We start from the raw sequence: 25,277 nt of genomic DNA, 5'->3' as shown, positions 1-25,277 counted from the left end.
AACTGGATGCTGGGGAGGCGGGCAGGCCGTCAGTGGGGAGGCTGGGCAGGGGTGCTGGGTCAGTTGGGTGGGGAGGGCCCACCTTACGGATGTTGTAGAAATCTCGGTGTGGCACCTTCTTCTGCGCGGCCAGCTCCTTCATTTCGTTGAGCAGCACGTGCATCTGGAACTTGGAGCTCAGGTACTGGAGCCGGCGGTAACAGAACGACTTTCTGGACAGGAGGAGAACCAGGCAGGGGTTCAGGCATGCAGGGAGGCACCTGGGAGGGCCTCGGCGGCAGAGCCGAGGGAGGGAGCCAGAGGGTCAGGAATGGGGCTGCCAAGGGGACAGTAGCGGAAGACGGGGGAAGTTTAGGACTCAGGGACTCTGAGAGGGTGAGACTGGGTGACAGGTGTCTGGGGCCAGACTGGAAAAATCCGAGCTTGGAGAGCCGAGTGTCTGGGACAGGTACGGACTCACATGGGGCCATTGATGATCAGAGCCATCAGCACATTGACATCTGCCACAAATTCCTGCAGGTCGGGATATGGCAACTCCACCTCTGAGCAGCTGGTATGTAAGGGGAGCTTGAGTGAGGAGAGCAAGCCGGGAGGCCCCATGGGCCCTCCTGAGCCAACACCGTCCCCCTTAGTTTCCGCCCCTCCACGGCCCCCAGCGCATCCTACACCCCTCTTACTGCTCATCAGGCTCCCTGCGGGTGTACACGTGAACCACACCCCGCACCATGCGCAGACCCAGGCCCAAGTCCCCTGGCATGGTGCTCGGCTCACAGTGCTCATAGGGGTGCTGCTCCAGCACTGGTGGGTGCACCGGGGCATCTGCAGGGGTGAGGAAGGTGGAGTCGGGCCCAGGGCTCTTCCAGGCCACCTGCTTCCCGGCCCAGAGGCCCCAGCAGGACAGCTCCTGCCCTTGCCTCCCCGCCCTGCACGCCAAGAGGCTGGGAAGGAGGAGGCAGGCTGAGGTTCCTGGGCACCCAGCTCAGGGCGGCTGGGATGGCAGGGCACATGGAGTAGGACAGGGATGGGGGGTCCCACCAGCGGACACGGGGGTGTCGGGGCCCTGCTCGTAGGTGCGTGTCTCCAGGGGCTTCTCGGCCAGCTGCTGCAGGTACCGGCGGGTGGTAGGGCAGAAGCTCTGCAGCGACAGGGCCATATACTTCTCCCGGATGAACAGCGCCCGCACCACGCTCTTGGCCGCGTCCAGCAGGTCTGTGAAGGGCACCTAGAGACAGAGATGTGGACTCGCTCTCCTCAGTCCCAGACCCAGCCCGCTCTCACCTCCTTCCTGAGGCCAGTACCCCAGAAACACTCAGACCATTCTATGCTCTACAGGGAGACTAGCTCCCAACCAGAGCCTCTGCCTCCCCAGCTTTTAGAAAGAGAAACAGCCCCTCTAGCCTCTATCCCCATAGCCCCAGACTGGGGGAGCCCAGCAGGATGCAAGGACGGACACACTCACCCCACACTTCTCCTCCCCGGAGATGGTCACCCGCTGAAACTCTCGCTCCAGCACCACGTCGCGCTCCCACAGGCCCCGGTCACCCTGACCCTCACCCTGCTCCTTGTAGAGCCTACAAGTGGGGAGGACATGGGAGGGGCTGGAAGCAGCAGAGGGACAGGCCCCAGCCCCGCAGCCCCCATGCCCCTTTGCCCTCCTCACTGGAAGTCCGAGTCACTGTCAGTCTTCAGGAAATCTTGCTTGGCCCGAAGCAGGATGTCCGGCTCCAGCCTGGAGGTGAGAGGAGAGGGCAGGCACATGATGAGGCCCGTGCTCCTAGCCAGGGCCCTGCACTGTCCAAGGTGCCGTGCGTGTGTTGTCACGTGTGGCACTCACAGGGCTGAGAACCCTGGGCCACGCGGGCTGCTCTTGCCCCACGTCAGAGATGAGAAAACACACCCAGAAGTTAAGCAACATGTTCCAGGACACGCTGGTGGGCAGAGGGCTGAACCAGACAGAGCCCAGCAGCCTGACTCCAAAGCCTATGCTTCTGAATACCACTACTCTGTGCCACCTCCCAGGGGAGGACTGGTTTCAAGAGAACAACGATGGGGCTCTGAAAGCATCCAGAAGGAAACAGAGGGATGCTGGGCAGACTACCCTGTGCCCCTCCCCACAACCCCACAGCCACTGCCTGGCTGTGCCCCCACACCCTGCAGCGGCCTGGCCGAGCCCCCACCCCGTGGCCGCCTGGCTCTTCAGCTGGGGGCTTACTTGACATCCTGGCTGATCTGCCGCTCTAGGCGCTGCCTCCGTTCTTCCAGCTGCTCGATGGGGCTCTCCTCCGGGAACTCATAAGGGGCTGTGCGGAGCTCACTCTCAGCCAGGGAGCGGCTGAACAGCTCCTGGTAGGAGGGAAGGAAGAGTCAGTGTGGCCAAGCCGTCAGGGTCCAGGGATGCAGGGAGGGCACAGGGGCTGGGGGGTACCTGGGACCACCTAGGGATCAGGGCAGAGCCAAATATAAAGTAAGGGGACAGCTGAGGTGGAGGGGTGCAGGGAGCGGGGACCAGGCATGGAGGCAGCGACGGGGGTGGGTGGGGGAAATGCAGGGGGTGGTGCCAAGCGATACCTCAGCGATCTCCTTGCATTTGCCATCCATGGACGTGCGCAGGTCGAGCGGGAAGTGCTTGAGGCAGGAGGCAGGGCCTGGCAGGGATCGGGCAGACTGTAGCGGAGGGGCCCCCAGCCCACCCCGAGCCTCTGTGGAGACAGTGATGCAGGGTCATAGGGTGCAGGGCAGGGCCTGGGTGCACTGGAAGCCCTGGGCCCTGGCATTACGCCAGGCCAGCCCCAGAGAGAGGCCAGCCCCGCTCAGAGGCTGAGGCGTGAGCCTACCTGTGGACCTCGCCTGCAGTATGGCCCGGGGACCCCTTACCCATTGCAGGTTCGGGGGTGGGGCTGAGTCTGCCCCTACAACAAATGGACTCATTCATCCCAGGAATAAAAATCTGAATCCTGGACTAGGGGCCACTCCATCAGGCCGTGAGAGAACCTCCAGGTGAGTATCTGCTGCAGGCAGCACCCACGTGTCCATGTACACATATGCACACTCTCTCTCTCCCCCGCCAGGCGCTCATCCACACCAGCGAAACCCAGCGCACAGCTTCCACGGCAGACAGTCCAGGGTCAGACCTGCCTCTGGATGAGCAGACGGCCTCTCGAGGGCAGGCTGACCTAGTCCGACAGTGTCTGGGGAGCCACAGCTGCCACTCGGCTCTGGCCTGGGGACCAGCCCCCGAGGGAAGAGGAGAGGAAGTGGAGGACCTGGTTGAGAGCAGGACCCTGACCTCCTGCTGGGAGGCCTGCCCTCTCCCCCAGGACCCCAGGGCTGCCAAGATGTGGCCTGGCCTCAGCCTGCCCCTCCCACTGCTGGCTGCCCCTCCAAAGGGAGCTGCCACAAACAGTCTGCGCCACTCAGAGGCCCTGGGATCTGGGCCGGAGGCCCTGGGGAGGGCCTGGGGAAGGGAGGATCGGCAGCTGGAGTCTCTCTCCACAGAGGGAAGGATTCCTCAGCTTCCACAGGAGGCTGGCACTAAAGACCTTGAAGCTGAAGAGTCTAGAGGCTGCCTGAGTTCCCAGCCCACCCTCAAGAACCCTCCCTGGGCTCCCCAACCCACCCTCCCCAGCAGGAAGCTCTCCAGCCAGCTCTGGGGTACTCCCCTTCAGCACCCTCCTTCTCCCTCCCCACTGGGGCTCAGGGATGGACTGGAGGCTCTACCCAGGTGGCGCGCTTTGAAGTCTCCAGGCTGCTTCCCAGAAACCTGTCCCACAGCTGGACAAAAAGAAGAGGGGGTATCTGTCCCAGATCTAGGATCTAGCCCCCCACACACACACACCCTGTTGCCTGCCTGGGTCCTACCTGCAGAGTCAGGCAGCGCCGGCCAGCAGCCCTGTGCCCCTTGCCCGCCTGTTTGCTGAGTGGAGCTGCAGCCAGTCCCCCAGGACAGCTCAGGGGCCGGCACGGGCTGTACCAAGTGCAGCTGCGTGCAGGGGAGACCCTGGGATGCTGGCAAGCAGGGGGCTGGGGAAGCTCAGGGGAGCACAGAAATCAAGGGAAGGAGTAGCACTGCTGGGAGATAAGAGAAACCCCCAAACTGAACAGGGCCTTAACCTCTACAGTGCCAGGGCTCAGGCCAAAGTGGGGCCCCCAAGGGGAAGGAGCAGAGCAGGCTGATATGGGCAGGGCGGGTTGGCAGGGAAGAGACAAGCCCCCTTAAAATGCGGTGCCCTAGGGGATAGCATGCAGGGCCTGGCTGACCAAAGGGCAGAAGCGGGCAGCAGCCCTCCTGGGCTCCACACCCCAACACCCCTTGGTCAGCTCCCTCTGCCCAGTGGCCTTGTTTTGCTCACCACTGTCCTCTGGGCCCCTGACTATGGGGTCCCTTGGGAGAGACGGGGCCTCTGCAGGGGAGACATGCTGGCTGGCAGCCGGGGTAGACAGTACAGGGAGCAACCAGTTTACAGAGCTTCCCTGCTGCCCCAGAGACCAGTTCACAGCCCCCTAGACCTCCAACTCTTCTCCAAGCCTATTGTCGGGGACAAAATGCCTGGGAGGAGAGGTTCAGACGTAGGGCTAGAATTTGGAGGACTTAAGTTTGACTCTGTTCCCAATTACTGGTGAGTCTCTACCATCTGGAGGCCTTAAGTCTGCCTACAATGGGGTGATAATGGGTCCTGCCCTGCCTAGCCACAGCTACCATACGGCACACAGAGATATGGCTCGGCAAGCATTCTGGAAAGCCCCATCATCTGTGATTAGGAACTCCTGGGACCCTCCAAACACTTCCCACATGCAGTCCCACCCACTGGGGGTGGGAGGATCTCGGGGTCCCAGCTCAGACCAAGGCACAGAGGACTGAGGGCGTGAAGGGAACAGAATGGGTGGGGTGGGGACACTATCTCTGACTTGGAAGACAGCAGGGCAGAAAAAGGAAGGAAAGATGGGCACGAGTTCAGCCCTCAGAGTTTAAGGCGCAGCCTAAAGTTCTTGCATTCCGTCCAAACACCCTGATCCTACACAATCCTCCCCTTTTCTAACCCCTCCAGAGAGGCCAGCCACAGACCCCCAGGACTGGTCTGTATCAAGTCAGCAGAACTGACACAGAGGCCCTGATCTCAACTACCTCTCCTAGCAGGGTGACCCAGGGCCTTCTCAGAAATGCTGGGGTGGCCCAGACAGGTCCTAGCAAGCAGCACCATCCCCTCAGCCTGTTGGGCCACCATAAAGGACTGCCAGGGCTCACTAGAGGTGACAGACAGGCAGTAACCACCACACTTCCTGAGGACCAGCTGCCTGCTGGTCACTTTCTCCCAGGGTCTGTGCCACAGGACCACACACACACACCACACACACACACACACACACAGCGTGGGAGAGGGGGTCAAAAGTCAGAGGGGGCTACATCCGAGCCATTCCCATTAACTCCAAGATTCTTGCCAACCTGCCTACCCACTTGACCAGAGCCCCTCACTCACTGCCAAGGTGGCCCCGGTAGGCAGAGACTACTCAAGGCTTTGACCTACAAGTATCAGCTGCTCCCACCATGCAACCACCTGAATGTGGACAAATCCAGCCTCAGGGGACACCCTGTGGGGGCACAGACCTGGGCACAGAGAACAGAGCCCCTCGGGCCAATACAGAACTCAGGCCAGCATCTTCAGGAGCATAAGAAAAACAGAATCAGGCTACGAGTACAGACAGCTGCTGGGGGGACGGGGAACACTGGCTTGACCTGGTCATCAAAGTAGGGGTGGGCTTCCCTTAGCCACAGGCCTGAGACCAGCAGACAGCAGGTAGATTCCCTCAGCAAACACAGATCTGGGCAGTGGAGCCCTCAAGAAGATGGGCACAGCTGCACCATGCTGCCAGCTCCAAATGGTGCAGAGATGTCTACTGGAGTGAGAGCTGAACCAAAGGGTGCAGGAGCACACGCAGGCGGGCAGCAGCCCCAGCCTGAGCCCCAACACTGGCCCGGCCCAAGGGCACCCCACACTTCCGAGGAAGCTCGCAAGACAGACCAGAAATGAACAAACTGCAAACAATAGGTACAGCTGAGCCCTCAGCCCCCGGATGCCCACAGCAGTAAGTGTGCCCTAATGTCAGATGCCCAGTAAGAGGGCTTGAGATCTGGGATTCTGGAAAGAGAAACTAACCTCAGGAGGACAGCCCGAGTCTGCCTGGTAACCACACAGCCGCCAGCAGTGTGGCCAGTCCGCAAACCAGTCAGTCCCACACATCCCCCACTCCACACACACTCCACATGCAAACAGTCTTAGCACAGCCACACACGGACACGTGTGCAAATACACTCTTGCTGCACCCACACCCACGCCCACTTCTCGTTACAGAGGACCGCATCCCTGACACAGAAACCAGTCACCCTGCACCCACCTCCGTCCCCAAACCGCTTCCCAAGCCAGCTGTCCCTGGGAAGAGGACAGGGCGCATCACTGCCGAGAAGGTGTTGAAGTCCCCCTCTTTAGGGGACCAGTGGCCTGGGTGAGAGGCGAGCGTGGGGAGCAGGGCCAGACTGAGGACAGGAGGCATACACTCACCTGGTACTGCAAAGGAAGCCTGGAGGCTGGCCCGCTTCTTAAAGGTATATTTGGCCTTGGGATTGCCAGGGCCAGATGAATAAGATGCCATGGCTCAGGCCGCCGCGGAGCCCGCGGGGGTAGTCTGAGCCGCACCAGCTGGGCCTGGCTCTGCCACATCCAACCCCTTCCTCCGCCCCGCCCCCAGCGGGAGTGACTGATGCAGGAAGCAGAGGCCCCGCAGGCGGAAGAGGCCCTGGCCACGATTTCTGATGTTGTCTAGGCAACCTCAGGAAGTGGGGGCCTCCATCCCTACCCCTTATCCCTCCCTTCCTCTCCTCAATCCCTGGAGTGACTGATGGTAACTGGGCTTGAGGGGGTGGAGGTGAGAAAACAGAATGGGGATGGGCCAGCCCCAAGCGCCCTACTAACCCCGCTATGAGCCAGGGCTCTGGAGCAAGATAGTCAAAGTTCAGGCTAACTGGTCCAGCCAGTCTGGGAGAAAAAAAATAATAATAGAGAGAGGGATCCAGCGCAGGTACCCCAGGCTCAGAACACATTTCTCTCAGGGTCAGCGGACCCCGTGAAAACACAGCTCCTCTGGGGAAGAATCCTGTTTTTTCCTTATCTGAACCCCCGGCCCCAGGTGGCTCAGTTCTGGGAGGATGGGGTAGAACTGAGAATCCCAGTCCAGTAGGGAGGAGCCTGTCTTGGGAAAATTCCACTGTCCACAGAAGCTGCCCTCTTAGAAGACAGGGAGGCCAGGAGGCAGGGGCTTTCTCTGGGGTCTGGGAAAGAGACTCCTAACGTTTCCTTCTGTCTTTCCCCACTCAGGCCACTGAACTTCTCTGTCCCAGAGACCCTGCCCCCCTTCATACGCACACACTCACCTGAGGCCATGCTGCCCGAGCCTTGGGGGGAACCAGGGAGTCTGTTCGCCAGGGTCTGCACCACCTGGAAACCCGGTCACGAGGGAGGGGAGGAGGGCTAGGGTCCAGACCCTGCCAAGTGGCTCCAAGGGCCCTTGCCCTGGCACTGAGACGGGAGAAGTAAGACAGCCTTTCAAAATCGCTGGCTGGTTGGAGGCTGGCCCCCTGCCGACCTGGGCCGCTGCACTGGCCTTGTAGACCCGGGAGCCCCGACCCCCCAGCCCGGCGCTCGGGAGGCGGGCAGGACACGTGCTCCCCAGAGAGCGGGACCCGGAACTCGTCTGGACTTCTCTCCACACTTTCAGGGTATTCGGGGTCGGATTCCGGTAGCTGGACCGTGAGGGAGTCACGCAACAGGTGCGACCCCACCAAGACCGCCCCAGCGACAGCACTCTCCTCCGCAGCCCCAGGCCCCGCCAGGTCCGTGGCCCCGCCCCCGCCATTTTCCCTCTCCCCGGCGCCACGTGGGCAGCAGCCACTCAGCATCCGCCCGGCAGCGTCTTGGGTAACTTCTGTGCGTCAGCTTCCTCACCGGTAAAGTGATGGGGTAATCGCAGTACCTCACTCAAAGGGGTTATTGTGAGAATTAAACGTTAAGCACCTTTGCACGATGCTGGGCAAAAAGCCAGTGCCCAATAAAAGACAGATAGCTATTATTATAGTCCCAGGATTCTCTTTCAGCTGAAGCCCTTCCCCGCATTCTTATTTCTAGGTCGTCTGTTTTCTTACTCAGGCAGGCGTAGCTGGGCAGGGTGTGCCCTGCAATATCGGCTCCCGTTCCCACATTTATTTGTGTACTTGTTGGTCAAGAGCTCAGGCTCTGTAGCCAGAATGCCTGGGTTCAATTTCACACTCCACCTACTTCCTGACTGCCCTTGGGAATATTAACTTCTCTGTGCTGCTTCTATTTCCTCTATAAAATGAGTGTGAGACCCTACTTTATAAGTAGTTAGGATAAATGAAGTAACAGAAGTGCCTGGCTTTAGCTACGCTCAATGTTTCCTATTATTGCTGTGTCCTTGGCCTCGGTCCCCTTTACATTTGGTCCCCTTTACACTCTCAGTTGATTCACCTGTAGCCTACAAAGGTGTGTTGGGCTATTTTGGGGGCTGCAGATACCCCACCCAACCAGCACCCCTACTTCCAAGTGGCAGAGAACCCTACCACCAGGTTTAAAGCAAATCTGTGGGGGAAAGGACCTCATGTATTAGCAGCTCAGTCTTTTTCCTATTCTCCACCTTGTGGGAGCCCTTTGTCCCCCAAACCCAGTTGTATTAATGCTGTTTGTCCAGCTCCTCCCAGTCCTCACCATCCCTGCAGCCAAATTCCTTCCCAAACTCTGCCTCCTCCTCCATCTGCCCAGGCTGGATTGTGGACCCTGAACCCTATTCTCTACCTGAATCTGGTATTGCCTCCATTGATCCCTGCCTAGTGCTCTTCACCCTGGACAACTGAAAAAAAAAAAAAAAACACCTCTGTAAACAAGGGGGGGGAAAGTTCACCTCACAAAGAATCAACAAAACTAAAAAGAGAACTTGGAGAAACCATGCTAAACCATCAAGTTAGCAAAGATTAATGGGAAAAGAGTCCTAAAGCAGGTAAGGGTGTGGTTAGTGAAATGGGACACACACATGTCCTACTGGTGGTCATAAACACTAGTAGAATTTTTCTGAAAGCCACCTGGCAACCTATAATCAAGTCTTAAAAAGGTTCATATTATTTGACACAGTAATTCCACTTCCAGGAATTTGTACTTAAAAAAAAAAAAAGCTGCAAGAAAAATATGCACAGAATTATTCATAACTGCAATGTTTATCACATAGAAAGGTTGGAAACTTAAAAGCCCAACAACAGGAAAATGTTTAAATTATGTCATATGCACACAATGAAATACAACCATTAAAAACTGTTCTGAAGAATTTCTTAATAAGGTGAAAATGTTTACAATGTAAAATTAGGGTAGAAAAAATGGGTGCAAAAATCTGTACAATACAGTATGGTCCTAATTAAGTGACACATCCGCATAGAAAATAACTGCATCAACAAATTTAACAAATGATTATCTGTGAGTGGTGGAATTATGGGTCATATTTATTTTCTTCTTTATGCTTACTTGCATTTTAAAAAACTGTCTACCATGCATATCCATTATTTTTATAATCAAGGAAATGGAAAGCAACAGAAGTCTATGAAAATCTGTAATAGCCTCTACACCCCACCCACTTAATACTCTTCTGTGTTTTAACCCCAGACTAAATTGGTTTGGGGGCCTTTAAGAATTTTGAGGCTGCTGGGCTCTCAACAATAAATAATAATCTAAAAAAAAAAAAAATGAAAAATCAAGGACCAGGTAAACCACACAGAATGTCATCTATATTGTGCTTGCACTAAATCACTTCTGTTGTGTCCTACTCTTTGCGACCCCATGAACTATAGCCTGCCAGGCTCCTCTGTCCATGGAATTCTCCAGGCAAGAATACTGGAGTGGGTTGCCATGCCCTTCCTCAGGGGATCTTCCCAACCCAGGGATCTCTTATATCTCCTGCATTGGCAGGCGGGTTCTTTACCACTAGCGCCACCTGGGAAGTCCCTGGGAAATCATCTCTATTGATATAATGCAAATTTTGACATAGTTTTATGGGGAGGTATCGTGCATTGGACCAGGTCTTTTTAGGACTCCCCCTTAATCCAACCTACCTACCTAACCAGCCCGTAGGCAGCAAGGCAAACCAGTTCACTAGTCCCTTCCTGTCCCTCCCTAGTCCCATCTACAGCACACCCTTCACCCTGTAATCCTATTTCTAGGCCTTTTGGTATGCTGTCCCTGCTAGGAAGCCTGCACTGATTACAGTTAAGCAGCATTCTCCCCACCTACACATTATCAGCAAGAATCTTAGTGGGATTTCACTGTCTATCTAGAACAGGGAAATGAAGGAGTGAGTCATTCTCTCCGACCTCTGTTTTCATGTTGGGGACTGAATGTTGTCTTTGAGTCTCTGAAATCTTCCTTAGCTTGAAACAAGCTTCCTTACCTCCTAGCCTGTAACCAAGATGGTTTCTTGAATGGCTCTCCCTGAGCCCCAGGCCTCACTGACAATGCACACATCTCTGAAGAACTGCTTCTCTTATCTTCTTGCCTGATGCTCACTTGTGACGTCAGCCTCCTACTGAGGCCAGACCACTCTCAGCAGATGGTAGGCCTGGGAGAGAACACTGGCAACCTCAAAGAGATCATTGGCCATGACGCTTTCCCAAACCATACCTTATGCCTAGATCCTTCTAGAATCAAGCTGTTCAGCTTTTTCTCAGCTTCTACCAGAAGCCAGCCCCCTCTCCCAGACACCCAGCATTGTTTATGGCAACACGCAGCATATCCAACCTTGTTTGTAAGTCTTCAATGAGCTTTAGCCAAACCGTTGTCATTCAAGGCCCTTCACTGGCTAGCCTCTCTTCCTTGCTTCCGTCTCCCAGCCTGTCCCTCCATGCGCTTTTCACCTTTACCCCAGTCCCTCACGTCAAACTCGCCAGTCTTCTGCAAGTGCCTCACGTCTCCACGCTTCTTCTCATCTCTTCTCTCCTCCAAGTGCCTAGCCTCCGTTTCTGTTGTTCTGCTTTTCTGCTGGAAGTCTGTTTATTTTATAACTTTCCTCCCTTCTTCTACTATAGCATTTATCCATCTGCCAGTGAGATGTGTGTATAATTCTTTCCTACCAGGAATCGAGGCTAGGTTTTAAACAGCTCTGAATTCTCCAGCACTAGCCTGAGTGTTCCTTTAACTATGTTGTTTCTCTGTGAATTTACACCATCTCTTCCTTTGGACTGTAAGGTCCTGAAGGAAGTTCCTCCTTCTTCATAGCCCAACCCCCAAACTCCAGCTGGGTGATAAGGCTTCACCCAGAATCCCTACCACTGGGTATAAGACAGATCTTGAGATTTCCTCTTAAATCAGAAAGCAGGACTTAGGTGGGAAATGGTGATTTTTTTTCTTCCATTCAGTATAATTTGGTTATACAAATATTCAAACAGTAAAGTCTGCTGCTAAAGAAGATAAAAATTTTGTTTCAGTTATAAGGGCTATGAACTAGGACATCTGAGCACTGGCTGATTCTAACTTGTTTATTAACATGAGGATCACCTTTCCATGCTTCGGTTCACTACCTCTAAAATGGGAATAGCACCTACATGCTTTACTGACTCCATCAGGACATTAAACCTAAATGCAATAATAAAGGAGAACAGCCACAGGAAAGGCACTGGAGCTGGAGACAGGAGGCATCATGGTGGTCCATGCACAGCAGCAGGTCTACACAATTAAGAGGGCAGGCGAGGGCCAGGAGTTCCCATACTCAGCTTAGTAGTGGAAACTGACAGCCCAGCAAGCTAGGAAACAAGCAGAAGCAGCACAGACATTTGCAGAGGTTGTAGATGAGAAAGTGAAAGTGTTAAGTCACTCAGTCATGTCTGACCCTTTGCGACCCCATAGACTGTTGTCCCCTGGCTCCTCTGTCCATGGGATTTTCCAGGCAAGAATCCTGGAGTGGGTAGCCTTTCCCTTCTCCAGGGGATTTTCCCAACCCAAGGACTGAACCCAGGTATCCTGCATTGCAGACAGATTCTTTACCATCTGAGCCACCAGGGAAACCCAGATGAAAAAGGAACAAGCACATTTTCCCCACTTGTGAAACAAATTAGTGGTTCCTTTAACAATACAAGTGCAGCTGTTATTGAGCTCATGCATTTGCCTGTCTTTTTTGCCCAACATTTTTCCAGTGGCTGCTTTTATGGGGCAGTGGAAAGAAAGATCACCTGGTCTGTTTACGAAGCTATATGACCTTGAACAAGTCACTGATATTTAACCCTCAAGTCGCAGTTATCTGGGCTGTAATTTGGGGACAAGAGCACTTACCTTGAAGTTAGCATGAGTTAACTGAGATGAACCATGTAAACTGTCTAGCCCAGTTCCCAGCAGTCCCTTGCTCTGAACAGTGCAGGCTGCAGCACAGCTCTGCCCTGGGTATACATTGCCGATATTGTGGGTAGGTTAGGAAGGACTGAAGAGGTATAATTACTGAAACTTTATAGCCAAGATTCCAAGCCGGTAACAATTTCAAAGACTCTCCTGTTTCCCCTCAGGAAGTACTTGCCAATTTCTGATTGGGAAAAGATGATCACTGTGGAAGGCACCTTGGCGGCTGCCTCCTTCTTCATCAGCCCCGAGAGTCTGGGCCCAAGGCCCAGGGCTTCTCAGCCTGATAGCCATATATGCAGGCAAGAAGACCTAGGTTCTACCTCCCACTTTCTCAGTCTACCTGGCCACTGCTTCACAATTCCACTCTAAGAGGAATAAGCAAGTTAAATCCTTCAAGGTCAGTGGCTCTCCACACTGGCTATACGTTAGAATCACCTGGGAAATTTTTAAACTCCATACCTGGACTGCACTCTAAACTCATTAAATTAGTATTTTTTAAAAGGCTTTCTGGGTAAATTCCAATCTACACCAAAAGCTGAGACCACGGTTCTAGATCAGGATTTTTCAAACTCTGTTAATTTAGAATTCAGTTTCTCAGGCTCTGGGATTGGCATTACTACTGGAACACAGGGCTTCCCTGGTGGCTCAGTGGTAAAGAACCCCCTCCGCCAGTGCAGGAGATGCGAGTTCAATCCCGGGATCAGGAAGATCTGCTGGAGAAGGAAATGGCAACCCACTCCAGTATTCTTGCCTGGGAAATTCCAAGGAGAGAGGAGCTGGCGGGCTACAGTCCATGGGGACACAAGAGAGTCAGACACAACTTAGCAACTAAACAATAACAACTGGAACTTATTGATTCAAAAACACACTCTTTCTAAAACATGTATGTATTAATATCTTTGAATACAAAGTGATCTTCCAATCACTGCCATCCAAGATTTGATGAAATACAGAAACAAGCATCTCAGGCAATTCTTATGATTTAGCCAGTCTGAGAGGGAAAAAACGGCTCTCTAGTACTCCGGAGAAGGCAATGGCAAGCCACTCCAGTACTCTTGCCTGCAGAATCCCAGGGACGGGGGAGCCTGATGGGCTGCCGTCTATGGGGTCACACAGAGTCAGACACGACTGAAGCGACTTAGCAGCAGCAGCAGCAGTACTCCCTAGGGCTGCTGCTGCTGCTAAGTCGCTTCAGTCGTGTCCGACTCTGTGTGACCCCATAGACGGCAGCCCATCAGGCTCCCCCGTCCCTGGGATTCTCCAGGCAAGAACACTGGAGTGGCTTGCCATTGCCTTCTCCAATGTGTGAAAGTGAAAAGGGAAAGTGAAGTCGCTCAGTCATATCTGACTCGTAGCGACCACATGGACTGCAGCCTACCAGGCTCCTCCGTCCATGGGATTTTCTAGGCAAGAGTACTGGAGTGGCTTGCCGTTGCCTTCTCCGACTCCCTAGGGCAGAGCTTTCCAATCTTTAGTATCCTGAGTCACCTATGATCCTGTTAAAATTCAAGTTCTGAATCGGAAGGTCTGTGCTAAGCGCTAAGATTCTGCATTTCTAAGAAGCCCTCAGGTGATGTGTGCGGGGCCTTGCACAACACCTTGGGTAAGTGATATTCTACAGTATGTCCCTCTGAGGAGATTCCACAGCAACTCATTTAAGTAAACTTAAATAATTGGCCTAGAGAAAGATGACCAATGGAAAGTCTTCAATATGTGAGGCAACTTTAGGAGGCCGCACTCTCATTTCTCCCTGGGAAGGGGCAGCTGGGATGAGAGCCAGAGGAAGGGTTGCCCTGACATTTGAGGAGCCAGAGGCTAGAGTCTAGTTTCCAAAGAAGCACTTTGTTATGTGAGGCAACACAAACCCTCCACGATAAACACCAAGTTCATGTGCCAAGTGAAGATAGGCCTCAGGTGAGTTTAATGGTTAAGCAGCCCCATTCTTGGGCTTCCCTCATAGCTCAGTTGGTAAAGAACCTGCCTGCAATGCAGGAGACCCTGTTTCGATTCCTAGGTTGGGAAGATCCCCTGGAGAGGGAAATGGCAACCTACTCCAATATTCTTGCCTAGAGAATCCGTTGGACAGAGGACCCTGTCAGGCTATAGTCCATGAGGTCACAAGAGTCAGACACAACTTAGCGACTAAACCACCACCAACCCATTCTACCATATACTCATTTTCCTCCTTCTTTCATCCATCAAACCATCACGGAGGATCCACAAATAAACCACAAGTTATGAAGGATTCAAAGATGAATCAGATTTGATACCTGACCTCCAAGGGGAGGAATTCGGTCTGGGGAAACCCGTTTGTAAAACAGATAATAATGAAGTGATTAAGTGGTAATAACAGGAGGATGTAAAAAGAGACAAGCCAACATAAAGGAACGCTAATAGCTTCCTAGTGCAGCAGCCACTAGAGGAGCTGGAGGGAACATTTCTAATCTTTCCAAAAAAGGGCAAACCCTAAACAAAGATTCCTTGCCAGGAACCAGCCTGCTATGATGGAAGCAGTGCTTTGATGCCTTGAAGCCATGAATTCTGGAGTCACAACATGGGGAGCGTTTCCTCTGCTCCTCTCATCTCCAGCTCTATGCAAGTGTATCTAGGAAGAGACTTTTAGGAGATCAGCCCCGCCAAAGTATGGAGACAACCATTATCTTACTCCAGAGGGTTCCAGTATCTGCATCCTAACCTACTGTGTCAGAATCCAGCACATCATTTCCCTAGTTACGGAAGCACTTGAGTCTTTGCCCTTTGTCATACTGAGCTCTTAATTGGTTTAGCCCATCACACTGTGAGATATAAAGGCTACAATCCCTAGACTTAAGTAGGTCTGCGGCTGGGGTAGGGAGTCTCAGGCAAGACAGGCAGGGTGCAAGAACATAGCACCTGCTCTTTCAACCAGTTCCCTACAGACTGGCTAAAAAGGAGGACTAAGAAACTGATACTCGATCCCAATTTATTTTTCCTTATCTTCCCATCTCTCAGATAGGAAACCCTGGAGGAGAAGCTTAAGGGCTGGAGGAAGCTGCCGAGGAGACGGATGAAAGATGGGGAGTGGAGCCAGTGCTGAGGACAAAGAACTGGCCAAGAGGTCCAAAGAGCTAGAAAAGAAGCTGCAGGAGGATGCTGACAAGGAAGCCAAGACCGTCAAGCTACTATTGCTGGGTGAGCGAGATGGGACAATGAGCCAGAGAAGGTACTGCTCCTTCCTGCTTATCCTGGATGGTAGGTGGGTTCTAGCCTGCCATGTGGGGAGGAGGGATGGAAGGTTATTTATTTGTCCTTCCCCCATGCAGTCTCAGGCTAGGGGATCAGGAGCTCTAGGGCTGAGCACAGTCACCCCAAGATGTTCTACCAAAGTTACTCTGGAATCTTTTTGCCCTTCCTTGAACCAGGAACAGTGCAAGGGGCAGGGTGGACCCACCCATCTCCAAATCTACCAAACCTAACACCTTAGCAACTACCATGAACTCTGGGCTCGAAGACACTTAAGTCTACAGTCAGAGAACTCTGAGTCAATGAACTCAAGAGGACAGAGGTGTCCTACCATATAGTCAGTGTCATCTAGACTCAGGAATATGATTTTTACCAGTTCCTTCTCCTTGCTTTCAGTAAAAAAAAGAAATCTTTAAAAACGTTAGAAGTGAGGAGCCCTGAGTGGGAAGGAATGGAGTCTTTACAGAAGTCCTTTCCTGGCTTTCTATTCAGTGACTGCCTCTAAAGCCCCTGCCAGATGGGAGGCTCATCAGCTTGATGAGCTCCTAAGCAGATCACAGGTTTGTGCTGAAAAAAGAAAAGCACCTCAGTCAGTCAGAAACTGATCATGGCTGTAAATAGAACTAAGACAACAGAGTTTGGGAAACCTGGCCTAGAAAAAACCCCAGCGGTAGTACAGAGGTAGGCAAGCTGGAGCAGCTAAGATCTTATAGCAGAAGACTGGTTGGCTGGGTGCCCAAGTCCATTAGGTGCCTAGGAACTAGAGCCCCAAGCTAAGGCACCTCCTTTTCCTCAGCTGATCTGTGGCATAGCACTAAGGACAAAGTGAAAAGCACACCTCTCTAAGCAGACTCAAGAAGCCCAGGAGGCTCTCAAGGGGAAAGAGACGGCAGGGCCACTGAGAGAGCTTTTAAGCCTAAGCAGCTTTCTTCTACATTCAGGATAAGAAGCTTAGAGGAACCAAGCACAGGATAAGTGGTGGAGTTGGGGGGTGTGGGTATTAAGACATCAGGGATAGTATAGCCTGGGGGAGAGGGTTGAAGGGTATGCAGGTTTTTGATGGAGGGACAGTGAAGTGTGAATGAGGATATAAGAACATTTTAATCAGTAAGGGAAACAGAAAGATAATACAAAGTGTTTCAGTGAAGTGATCAAGTTCTTCACATTCCTGCTCCAAGATCACTCCTGAGTAAGAAAAGGCAGAGCACAACTGTGTTGAAGGAATTTCCCTGAATCTATCAGTGGTTTTCAACAAGGTTTTGCACACCTGCACCCCTAACGCAAGACATCTGGAAATGTCGAGAGCATTTCTGGTGGTTACAACTGGAAGAGTGGAATGCTACTGGGCTCTACTGGGTATTGGCTGGGGGCACGGGACAGCCCTCTACAGAAAACTCATCCACTCAAAATGTCAACAATGCAGATGCTAAGAAACTCTCCTCCAATTCCAGATCAAATGGCCTGAGCTCAAAGCTGGTGCATACTGAGGTGGTCAGCATCCCTGTACATTCTCCCCTAAAAAGGCTCCCCAGTGAGCAGTGGCTTAGACTTCTCACAGGCCATCTACTGGAGGGTTGGGGAGAACTGGTGGAAATCTGAAGCATAAGCATTTCTCCCTGCAGGTGCTGGGGAGTCAGGAAAGAGCACTATCGTCAAACAGATGAAGTGAGTAGGAACAAAGCCCCACAGGACTGAGGTTGGGTGAAGAAGTCAGTGGAGTCAGTAGAGGCCAAGGATAAAGGGCTCTTTAGCCTTTAGGAACCCAGATGTAAAGAACATAAAGGACCTTATTCCCAACATCCGTTATCTTCATGCCCCGTGTCCCTCACTCTCCACTCTGGGACAGCAGTATGAATTGAGATTGGGTTCTTATAATCCTTTAAATCCTCCCCGATTCACAATCCCTTAGGTCTGGTTATTCAGGTCCAACTAATGGCTGGGTGTCTTCTCCTTGCAGGATTATTCATCAGGATGGCTATTCGCCAGAAGAATGCCTGGAGTACAAGGCCATCATCTATGGCAATGTGCTGCAATCCATCTTGGCTATCATCCGGGCCATGCCCACACTGGGCATTGACTATGCTGAAGCGAGCTGTGTGGTACGTGGTTAATGGTATATGGTTAAGGGTGGAAGGAAAGGCTAATGAGGAGAAGAAACAGACCAGTGGCCAACAAGCTAGAGAAAACATGCATCAGAAAAAGGTTTATGTCACAAAAATCCCACTTGAAAAACGTGAAAGTGTGAGTCCCTCGGTCGTGACCAACTCTTTGCAACCCCATGGACTATACAGCCCACCAGGCTTCTCTCTCCATGGGATTTTCCAGGCAAGAATACTGTAGTGGGTTGCCATTCCCTTCTCCAGATATTCCCAACCCAGGGATTGAACCTCAGTCTCCTGCATTGGCAGGCAGATTCTTTACCATCTGAGCCTCTAGGGAAGCTCATTTGCTGAGCTTCAAATCTTTACTTCAGTCCTAGCAAAGCATGCAGTTCTTACCTTAGTGTAAGTGTTCATTAAAAAAATCTGCTCAGCTTCCTCTGCCTTTTTGTCTTATTTTACCATTTAAATTGCTCCCCTCAGGTTCCATGCCTTGAGTGTGGAACTTTCATAAGCTAAATCCCTAGTTCCAGTATTATCCTTTTCCTAGATTTGAATGATTGAAGAAACAAAGAGGTTGAGTTCCTGTCTACCATCTTGTCTACTTCATGGTCAGTCTGGTCTTTAAACCAATCTCCCTAGAGCAGAGGACCCACATTTCCTGGCAGGACCCTCACATTTGGACTAAGGATGGAAGATGAAAATACAACAGAGGAAGCCCCTGGGATCTCTGCTATCTACCAGACATCCCAGGGCTGGATGTACTGCCACCCTCCACATCGCAGAAGCACCCTCAGAAACTAATCAGTGTGTTTACTTAGAATCTTTGTCTGAACACCCCCTCCACCTGAGGCTTTGATAAAATGCAAAATGCTTTCCTTTCAGAATTCCCAAAAGCCTCCTGGAAAGTCATTACTCTCATGTAATTCTGATCCTGGTTTCTCTCTTACAGGATGATGGACGACAGCTCAACAACCTGGCTGACTCCATTGAAGAGGGCACCATGCCTCCTGAGCTAGTGGAGGTTATCAGGAAGTTGTGGAAGGATGGTGGGGTGCAAGCCTGCTTTGACAGAGCTGCAGAGTACCAGCTCAATGACTCAGCATCTTAGTAAGACTGACTGGGGGCAGGGTGGGATAAGGTGTCAGCAACATTCTGGGAGAAATCTCAGCCAGTTGAAATTTTCTGGCCCTGAAAAATGGAGACCCAAGGACTGAATTCAGCCTGTATACCTGTCTTGTTAGGATTTGAACAGTGCTTTACTATGCTCTGAATTTAATGCCTTTGAGACCTCTGCCCCAGTTCCCTTCACTCTGTATTGCTTTAACATTGGTCCACTGCAGCCTACAAAGCTGAAGACTCAAAATCCAAAACAGAGATGCTCTGTTAACAGCCCTCAGTCCCTGTCTTAAGTCAAACACAGAGCCTCTTCTTTCAGAATCATGAATACTAACACAGTCCGGCAGTTCTGCCACATACTCCTTTTAGGAGGCATGATTCATGATGGCCCTTTCAGGGTAACAGAGGCTCTACTTAAGTCACTAACCTGAACTCTCCTTCACCCCTAGTATCTTATGTCAAGGTGCCAGGACAAAGGACACAAACTGCCACAGCAAACCAAAGGTCAGGGGGTTAGAGAGCACCAACTTTGCAAAGCTGCTTTCCAAAATATAAGGTACACAGATTATCAATCCTACTCAGACAGCACGGTCTCACAGACAGGCATAAGGTTCAGCATCAAAAAGACCCGATTTAGCCATTGTTCTATCACCTGGTCTAATAATAAAGTTATCATTTAGTGTCCCTGCAGCCCTCACTCAGGCCTAGATACTGCTCAGTGCATTAGGTACATCTCATTTAAGACAATATGTCTTCATGGCAGACAGTAGTTTTTATCAGTCCCATTTACAAAAACTGAGGTTAGTCACACAGATAAATGGCAGAGGTTACGATTTAAATCTAGGTCTAAATTTAAATCTGTGGTCAGATTTAAACCACAGATTTGAAGGTTTTTTATAATACACAGAATTGAAGGTTTTTTATAATACACCCACAGTGCCTCTTGGAGGACTTTTCTGGATCTTTCCTTCATCTGTAAAATGGGATATGAAACCTGAAGGTTTATGAGGTTAAATGAGAACTTAAATGTGAAAAGCCCTGGCATGTATTTATTTTTCTTCTTTCTCTGTAGTCTTACTTCTTATCTGCCTTTTTTTTTAACTTTTAATGGTAACTGTCAAACATATATAAAAGAATACAGTCAATCACTTGGCACCAACTGATGCCGACTCTTGTTTTATTTTATATCCATTACCCATTGGATTATTTAGAAGTAAACTCAGATATATCATTTCATCCTAAAAATTTCATTATGTATCTCTAAAAATATATTCCTAAAAAAAAGTCACATCATTATCACACCTAAATATTCAGTAAGTCCTTAATGTCATCAAATATCCACGTCAGTGTTCATTCAACTTTCTTCAGTTATCTCAAATGTTTTCCCTTCAACTTGATATACAACGTCTATACATTGCACTGGTTCATGTCTCATATGTTTCTGAAATCCCTTTTAATCTACTCCTGCTTCCTGACAGAACTTTTGACACCCATTTAAACCAGCAGCTCCCAAGGACCAGTTTCATGGAAGATAATTTTTCCATGGACCCACGGCACAGGGGGATACGGTTTTAGGATTCAAGTGCATTACATTTATTGTGCACTTTATTTCTATAATTATTATACCAGCTCCACCTCAGATCATCAGGCATTAGATTCCAGAGGTTGGGGACCCTTGATTTAAACCACCTAGTCTCATTCAAGAGTCTAGAAAACTTTGTAGTCAGATGAAACATGAGGAAAAGTTATCTGACAACCTAACTTCCTTTTGTAAGGATACATGAAAAGGGTTTGAAGTAAACACTCCTAGATTTAACAATACAGATTCTCGTGCTGGTTCTATCACCATATTACAGTTATATGCCTTTGGGTAACACCCTTCACCCTTCTTGACTTCCGCTGTGGAAACTTAATATCAATTAATTTGACAATCCCTTTTCTCCAGCTACCTGAATCAATTAGACCGAATCACAGCCCCTGACTACCTCCCTAATGAGCAAGATGTGCTACGCTCCAGAGTCAAAACCACAGGCATCATTGAGACTAAGTTTTCGGTCAAGGACTTAAACTTCAGGTGAGTACACTGTTCCCTCGAACATGTCAGACACCCCCAAAAAGGGAGCCTAGGAATGCTTCCTGGCCTTCACTAAAGCCCAGTCTGCACTACTACTACTCCCCCCCTTTGCTCTCCACTTCCCATCTCACTGATAACTGGCCCCAAGATGGCCATCGCTCTGGGGTAAACACCAAGTGCATGTGGGTCATATGCTGGGTATGCATTTAAGAAGAGGTGTTTTTCTCTCAGGATGTTTGATGTGGGAGGGCAGAGATCAGAGAGAAAGAAGTGGATCCACTGCTTTGAGGGAGTCACCTGCATCATTTTCTGTGCAGCCCTCAGTGCCTATGATATGGTGCTGGTGGAAGATGACGAAGTGGTGAGTGGCTTTTGCACCAAGCAGCTTTGATAGATAGATCCCCCATGACCCTTCCTCTAAGCTTTGTGTCACTCCAATGGCGCAACCTGGGTCATCTCTGCTCACACTAATAGTCGAGCAGTCTTCTAGCAATCAATGTCTCAGGCAAATAATTCTAGAAGTACCTCTTCTTCTGTAGGTTGTAGGTTAGCACTTTAGAGCTCCAGATTTACTGAGAGCTTGGTCTCAGATGAGACATCCAAGTACTACTTGGGACTTCAAAAAGTTCATCAAAGAAACCGAGTATTAAAGAGATAAGTGATCACTAACTTGGCAAAGCAGAAGAGTAACACTTAGTACTTTCCCAGGCTGCCTATGGAAGTAAAGGAGATGAAAATGACAGAGCAGAACAATGTATGATGTGCATCTTTATGCAACTTGATAGGAGGGTTGAACTAGTAAACTCACTTGGAAGCCTAAATATATACTCAGTGTCAACAGGACTACAAAGAGACTGGCAAACCAGGTTTCTCACATGTCACTTAAATTGGCAGCTGAAGAACTACCTGAGGGTGGTTCTCTTGAGCCTACAGAGTTTTACAAGACAGAAGCTCTGTAGGATAGTGTCAGCCCATCCAGGTAGCATCCACGTTTTACACAGAGGATGTCAAAGGCATGGAAAACCCCAAATTCACATAAACATTTGCCCCACAAATGGATGCCCACAGTTAGCTGACAGAAGGCAAAGCTTCTATCCTCCGACCCCCTGCTCCAGGTCTTCTGCCTTCTCCTTAGTATCTCAGGTGCACATTACAGCACTCTGAATATCCTTGAGCCAAAATGCTTAGAGAGCCATTCATTTTCCAAGAACTCTTCTGTCCTTCTTAACCTTAACGTTTACAAGGTCTTAAAGGATTTTGTAGGAGTGTTCAGTTCAGTCGCTCAGTCGTGTCTGACTCTTTGCGACCCCATGAATTACAGCACGCCAGGCCTCGCTGTCCATCGCCAACTCCCAGAGTTCACTCAAACTCATGTCCATCGAGTCGGTGATGCTATCCAGCCATCTCATTCTCTGTCGTCCCCTTCTCCTCCCGCCCCCAATCCTTCCCAGCATCAGAGTCTTTTCCAATGAGTCAACTCGTCGCATGAGGTGGCCAAAGTATTGGAGTTTCAGCTTTAGCATCAGTCCTTCCAATGAACACCCAGGATTGATTTCCCCCAGAATGGACTGGTTGGATCTCCTTGCAGTCCAAGGGACTCTCAAGAGTCTTCTCCAGCACCACAGTTCAAAAGCAATGAGCAAAGGTTACAAATTAAATTTGTTTTATCAGGTGAAAAGATTGAGCCCAAGTCAGATAAGAGCACATTCCCAGACCCTAAAGGCCTGCTCCCTAAAGAAAGGCTGCTTTGGGGGCACTGGGTAACCTCTGGACTCCACAGATTATAGCACTACTTCTCACTCATTCCAAGTGGCAATCAGAAAAATAAATAAAGCAGAAGTGCTTCTGGAGTGGCACTGGAAATTTTTTTAGCCCTTACCATTTGGCACCAGGGTCAAATAATCCCTATTATGTTCCTACCCAAACTGAGATCTAGGACTGTCTAACAGAAACCTATTAAAACCATCCTAGATATGGAAGTCGACATGTTAACCTGCACCCAGTTTCAACCCTGAATCAGCAGCCCTTAAGGATATCAAAGTCCTTACCTGTGCCCTGGCTGCCAAAGATTTCCAAAACATTTATTGTACACCTATATGCCAGCTACTATCATGGACACTTAGAGAAGGAAATGGCAACCCACTCCAGTATTCTTCCCTGGGAAATCCCATGGACAGAGGAGCCTGGAGGGCTACAGTCAATCTGGTTGCAAAGAGTTGGACATGACTTAGTGACTAAACAACATCATCATCATGGACACTACAAACACATCTCATTTAACTTTCATAATAATCCTATGAAATAGGGAAACAGAGACTCAGAAAAACTCAGTAATTTCCTCCAAATCATACAGCTGATATAAAGATCAGAAGGAAGTCAGATCTCTTTGGCTCTACTCTGACACTAAACAGAGATAAGCTGTTCCCTATCTTTCCTTTCCCATTTGGAATGCAGGTCTCTTCAAGGGGAGTAACAGGAAGCAAACAGGTATACCATAAGCCCAATCTGATATTTCTGATGGTATTTCCTCTCACTAGAATCGTATGCATGAATCACTGCACCTGTTCAACAGCATATGTAACCACAAGTTCTTTGCGGCCACTTCCATTGTCCTCTTTCTCAACAAGAAGGATCTTTTTGAGGAAAAAATCAAGAAAGTCCATCTCAGCATTTGTTTTCCGGAGTATGATGGTAAGTGCCAAAGGGTGGAGACAATTCTTTCATAGTAATGATGGGCAATTGCTTCATTTCCTATACCAAGAAATTCGTATTCTAAGGAACTTGTCTTAAGGAGTAAGTAGTAAGTTTAACTCCTTTGCTTTGTTGAGCTGATGATCCCTTATCTCTCTAATATTTCTTATGAGTCTTATGATATCCAAGAGCTATTTGGATGTCTAAGCTGAGAAACTTGAGTATTCAGTTAAAGGTTTAAATTCAGATATCTCTGGAATAGAGCAGACATTAAATGCAGATGAGCCACTGATTATTCAAATGATACCTGCCAGAAATCAAAGGTGTCTAAGGAGAGAGAGACACCTCTCTCCTCAATTCCTTTGCTCAAGTGTGAAACACTGGAGTGCAACAGAGGAGAGTACCCACCCTCCAAAACTAAACCCCCAACCACAACTGTCTAACACATTTTGAGGATCAAATCAGTCACTTAAAAAGTAAGTGAGCAACTAAGAAGGCCTAATTTATCCCACTTCTTCACTATTTTTCTGGAAAAACAGGGAACAACTCTTATGAGGATGCAGGGAATTATATCAAGAATCAGTTCCTTGACCTCAACATGAGAAAAGATGTCAAAGAAATCTACAGTCACATGACCTGTGCTACAGATACACAGAATGTCAAATTTGTATTTGATGCAGTTACAGATATTATCATCAAAGAAAACCTCAAGGACTGCGGACTTTTCTAGTTCTCACCATTCCTCAAGTATGTTCTATAAACAGGCTCCAAATATCGGTAATTTTAAGCAGAAAATTTTAGGTCAATATATTATGACAAGAATGAATCTATTCTCCCTTGGAGATGGAGTATGTATGATTGTAACTGCGTCTCATACGTTCTTTTAAAAGCGGGATAGCTAGCACAGTTTAAAGAATGCAAGACCAGGAATCAGAAGACCCAGGATCCATTACTGGCTCTGCAACTTACTACTGATGCAAAAATGTAAATATTTCATTTCTCTAAGCCTTGAGCCCCTCATCTATAAAATGAAGGTAACTTCTCTACTACTTCCCAAGGTTATTCTACTGCTCACAACATAACTGAAGGAAGGCACATAAAAACTGTGTGGTGACACAAAGAAATCCTATATAAAAGCTCCCACTAATGAAATTCAACAACCAACGTTTAGATGAATTATCCCAAACAAAAAAGCAAACCTTCCCTGCAATCTGCATAAAACCTAAATTAGTTAAAAACAGAGTTTCAATAAACCTACCACCATTTTTTACTATAAGACCTTTATGTGCCTTAGCTAAGAGATCTGAATCACCAGATAGATGTGAGTTTGTGAGCTCTAAGGCACACATCCAGGTTTTTTTGTGTTTTTTTTTTTTTTTTGCCACATGGCTTGCCTTGCAGGATCTTAGTTCCCCAACCAGGGATTGACACAGGCCCTGGTCAGAGTCCTCACCACTGGACTGCCAGGGAGTTCCCCAAAATGATTTTCATTAAATCATATTATCCCTCTGCTCCCAAACTGCCAGAGGGATACTTATCCCTCTAAGTAACTCTCAGCTATATAAGACACTTTCTGAATGAACCTGGAGGACAGAACACACTCCCACTTGGAGTATTAATGATTGTATTGCTGCTACTTCT

The 25,277-nt window shown here is 49.7% G+C and overlaps 2 protein-coding genes across 6 annotated transcripts in view; one reads left to right on the top strand and one right to left on the bottom strand.

Moving 5' to 3' along the window:
- Nucleotides 1-25,277, bottom strand: part of AMPD2 (adenosine monophosphate deaminase 2) — a 34,887-nt gene that overhangs the window by 3,968 nt on the left and 5,642 nt on the right. Inside the window, exons 1-9 of one of the 5 annotated variants that reach the window (XR_008682878.2) lie at nt 6,555-6,743; nt 2,569-2,699; nt 2,213-2,343; nt 1,661-1,729; nt 1,460-1,571; nt 1,036-1,222; nt 678-819; nt 461-550; nt 83-212 (exon numbers count right to left, since the gene is read on the bottom strand). Coding sequence is in view for 4 of the 5 variants with exons in the window: in XM_055403807.2 (XP_055259782.2) it covers nt 83-212; nt 461-550; nt 678-819; nt 1,036-1,222; nt 1,460-1,571; nt 1,661-1,729; nt 2,213-2,343; nt 2,569-2,699; nt 6,555-6,645 (1,083 nt within the window). In the remaining variant the exon portion in view is untranslated. Of the gene's footprint in view, nt 1-82; nt 213-460; nt 551-677; nt 820-1,035; nt 1,223-1,459; nt 1,572-1,660; nt 1,730-2,212; nt 2,344-2,568; nt 2,700-6,554; nt 7,365-7,423; nt 7,565-25,277 lie in introns of those variants that run through there. The other 4 variants (XM_055403809.2, XM_055403807.2, XM_055403812.2 and 1 more) reach the window with 4 other exon arrangements.
- On the top strand, nt 15,485-24,366 carry GNAT2 (G protein subunit alpha transducin 2). Its single transcript, XM_088835553.1, has 8 exons — nt 15,485-15,662; nt 17,276-17,318; nt 17,611-17,752; nt 18,705-18,862; nt 20,817-20,945; nt 21,177-21,306; nt 23,483-23,636; nt 24,176-24,366. The coding sequence occupies exons 1-8, from the start codon at nt 15,485-15,487 to the stop codon at nt 24,364-24,366; spliced, it is 1,125 nt and encodes a 374-aa protein (XP_088691679.1).

The sequence above is a fragment of the Moschus berezovskii genome, chromosome 4 (assembly GCF_049115385.1).
Source record: "Moschus berezovskii isolate FMDL1 chromosome 4, NW_MosBer_1.0, whole genome shotgun sequence".
NCBI classification, from domain to species: Eukaryota; Metazoa; Chordata; class Mammalia; order Artiodactyla; family Moschidae; genus Moschus; species Moschus berezovskii.
This window is presented reverse-complemented; position numbering and strand designations above follow the sequence as displayed.

Coding starts and splice junctions, on each gene's coding strand:
- GNAT2 (XM_088835553.1), top strand. CDS start 15,485: ATGGGGAGTGGAGCCAGTGCTGAGGACAAAGAACTGGCCAAGAGGTCC. Junction 17,319..17,610: donor ACTATCGTCAAACAGATGAA/GTGAGTAGGAAC, acceptor TTCTCCTTGCAG/GATTATTCATCAGGATGGCT. Junction 20,946..21,176: donor GTCAAGGACTTAAACTTCAG/GTGAGTACACTG, acceptor TTTTTCTCTCAG/GATGTTTGATGTGGGAGGGC.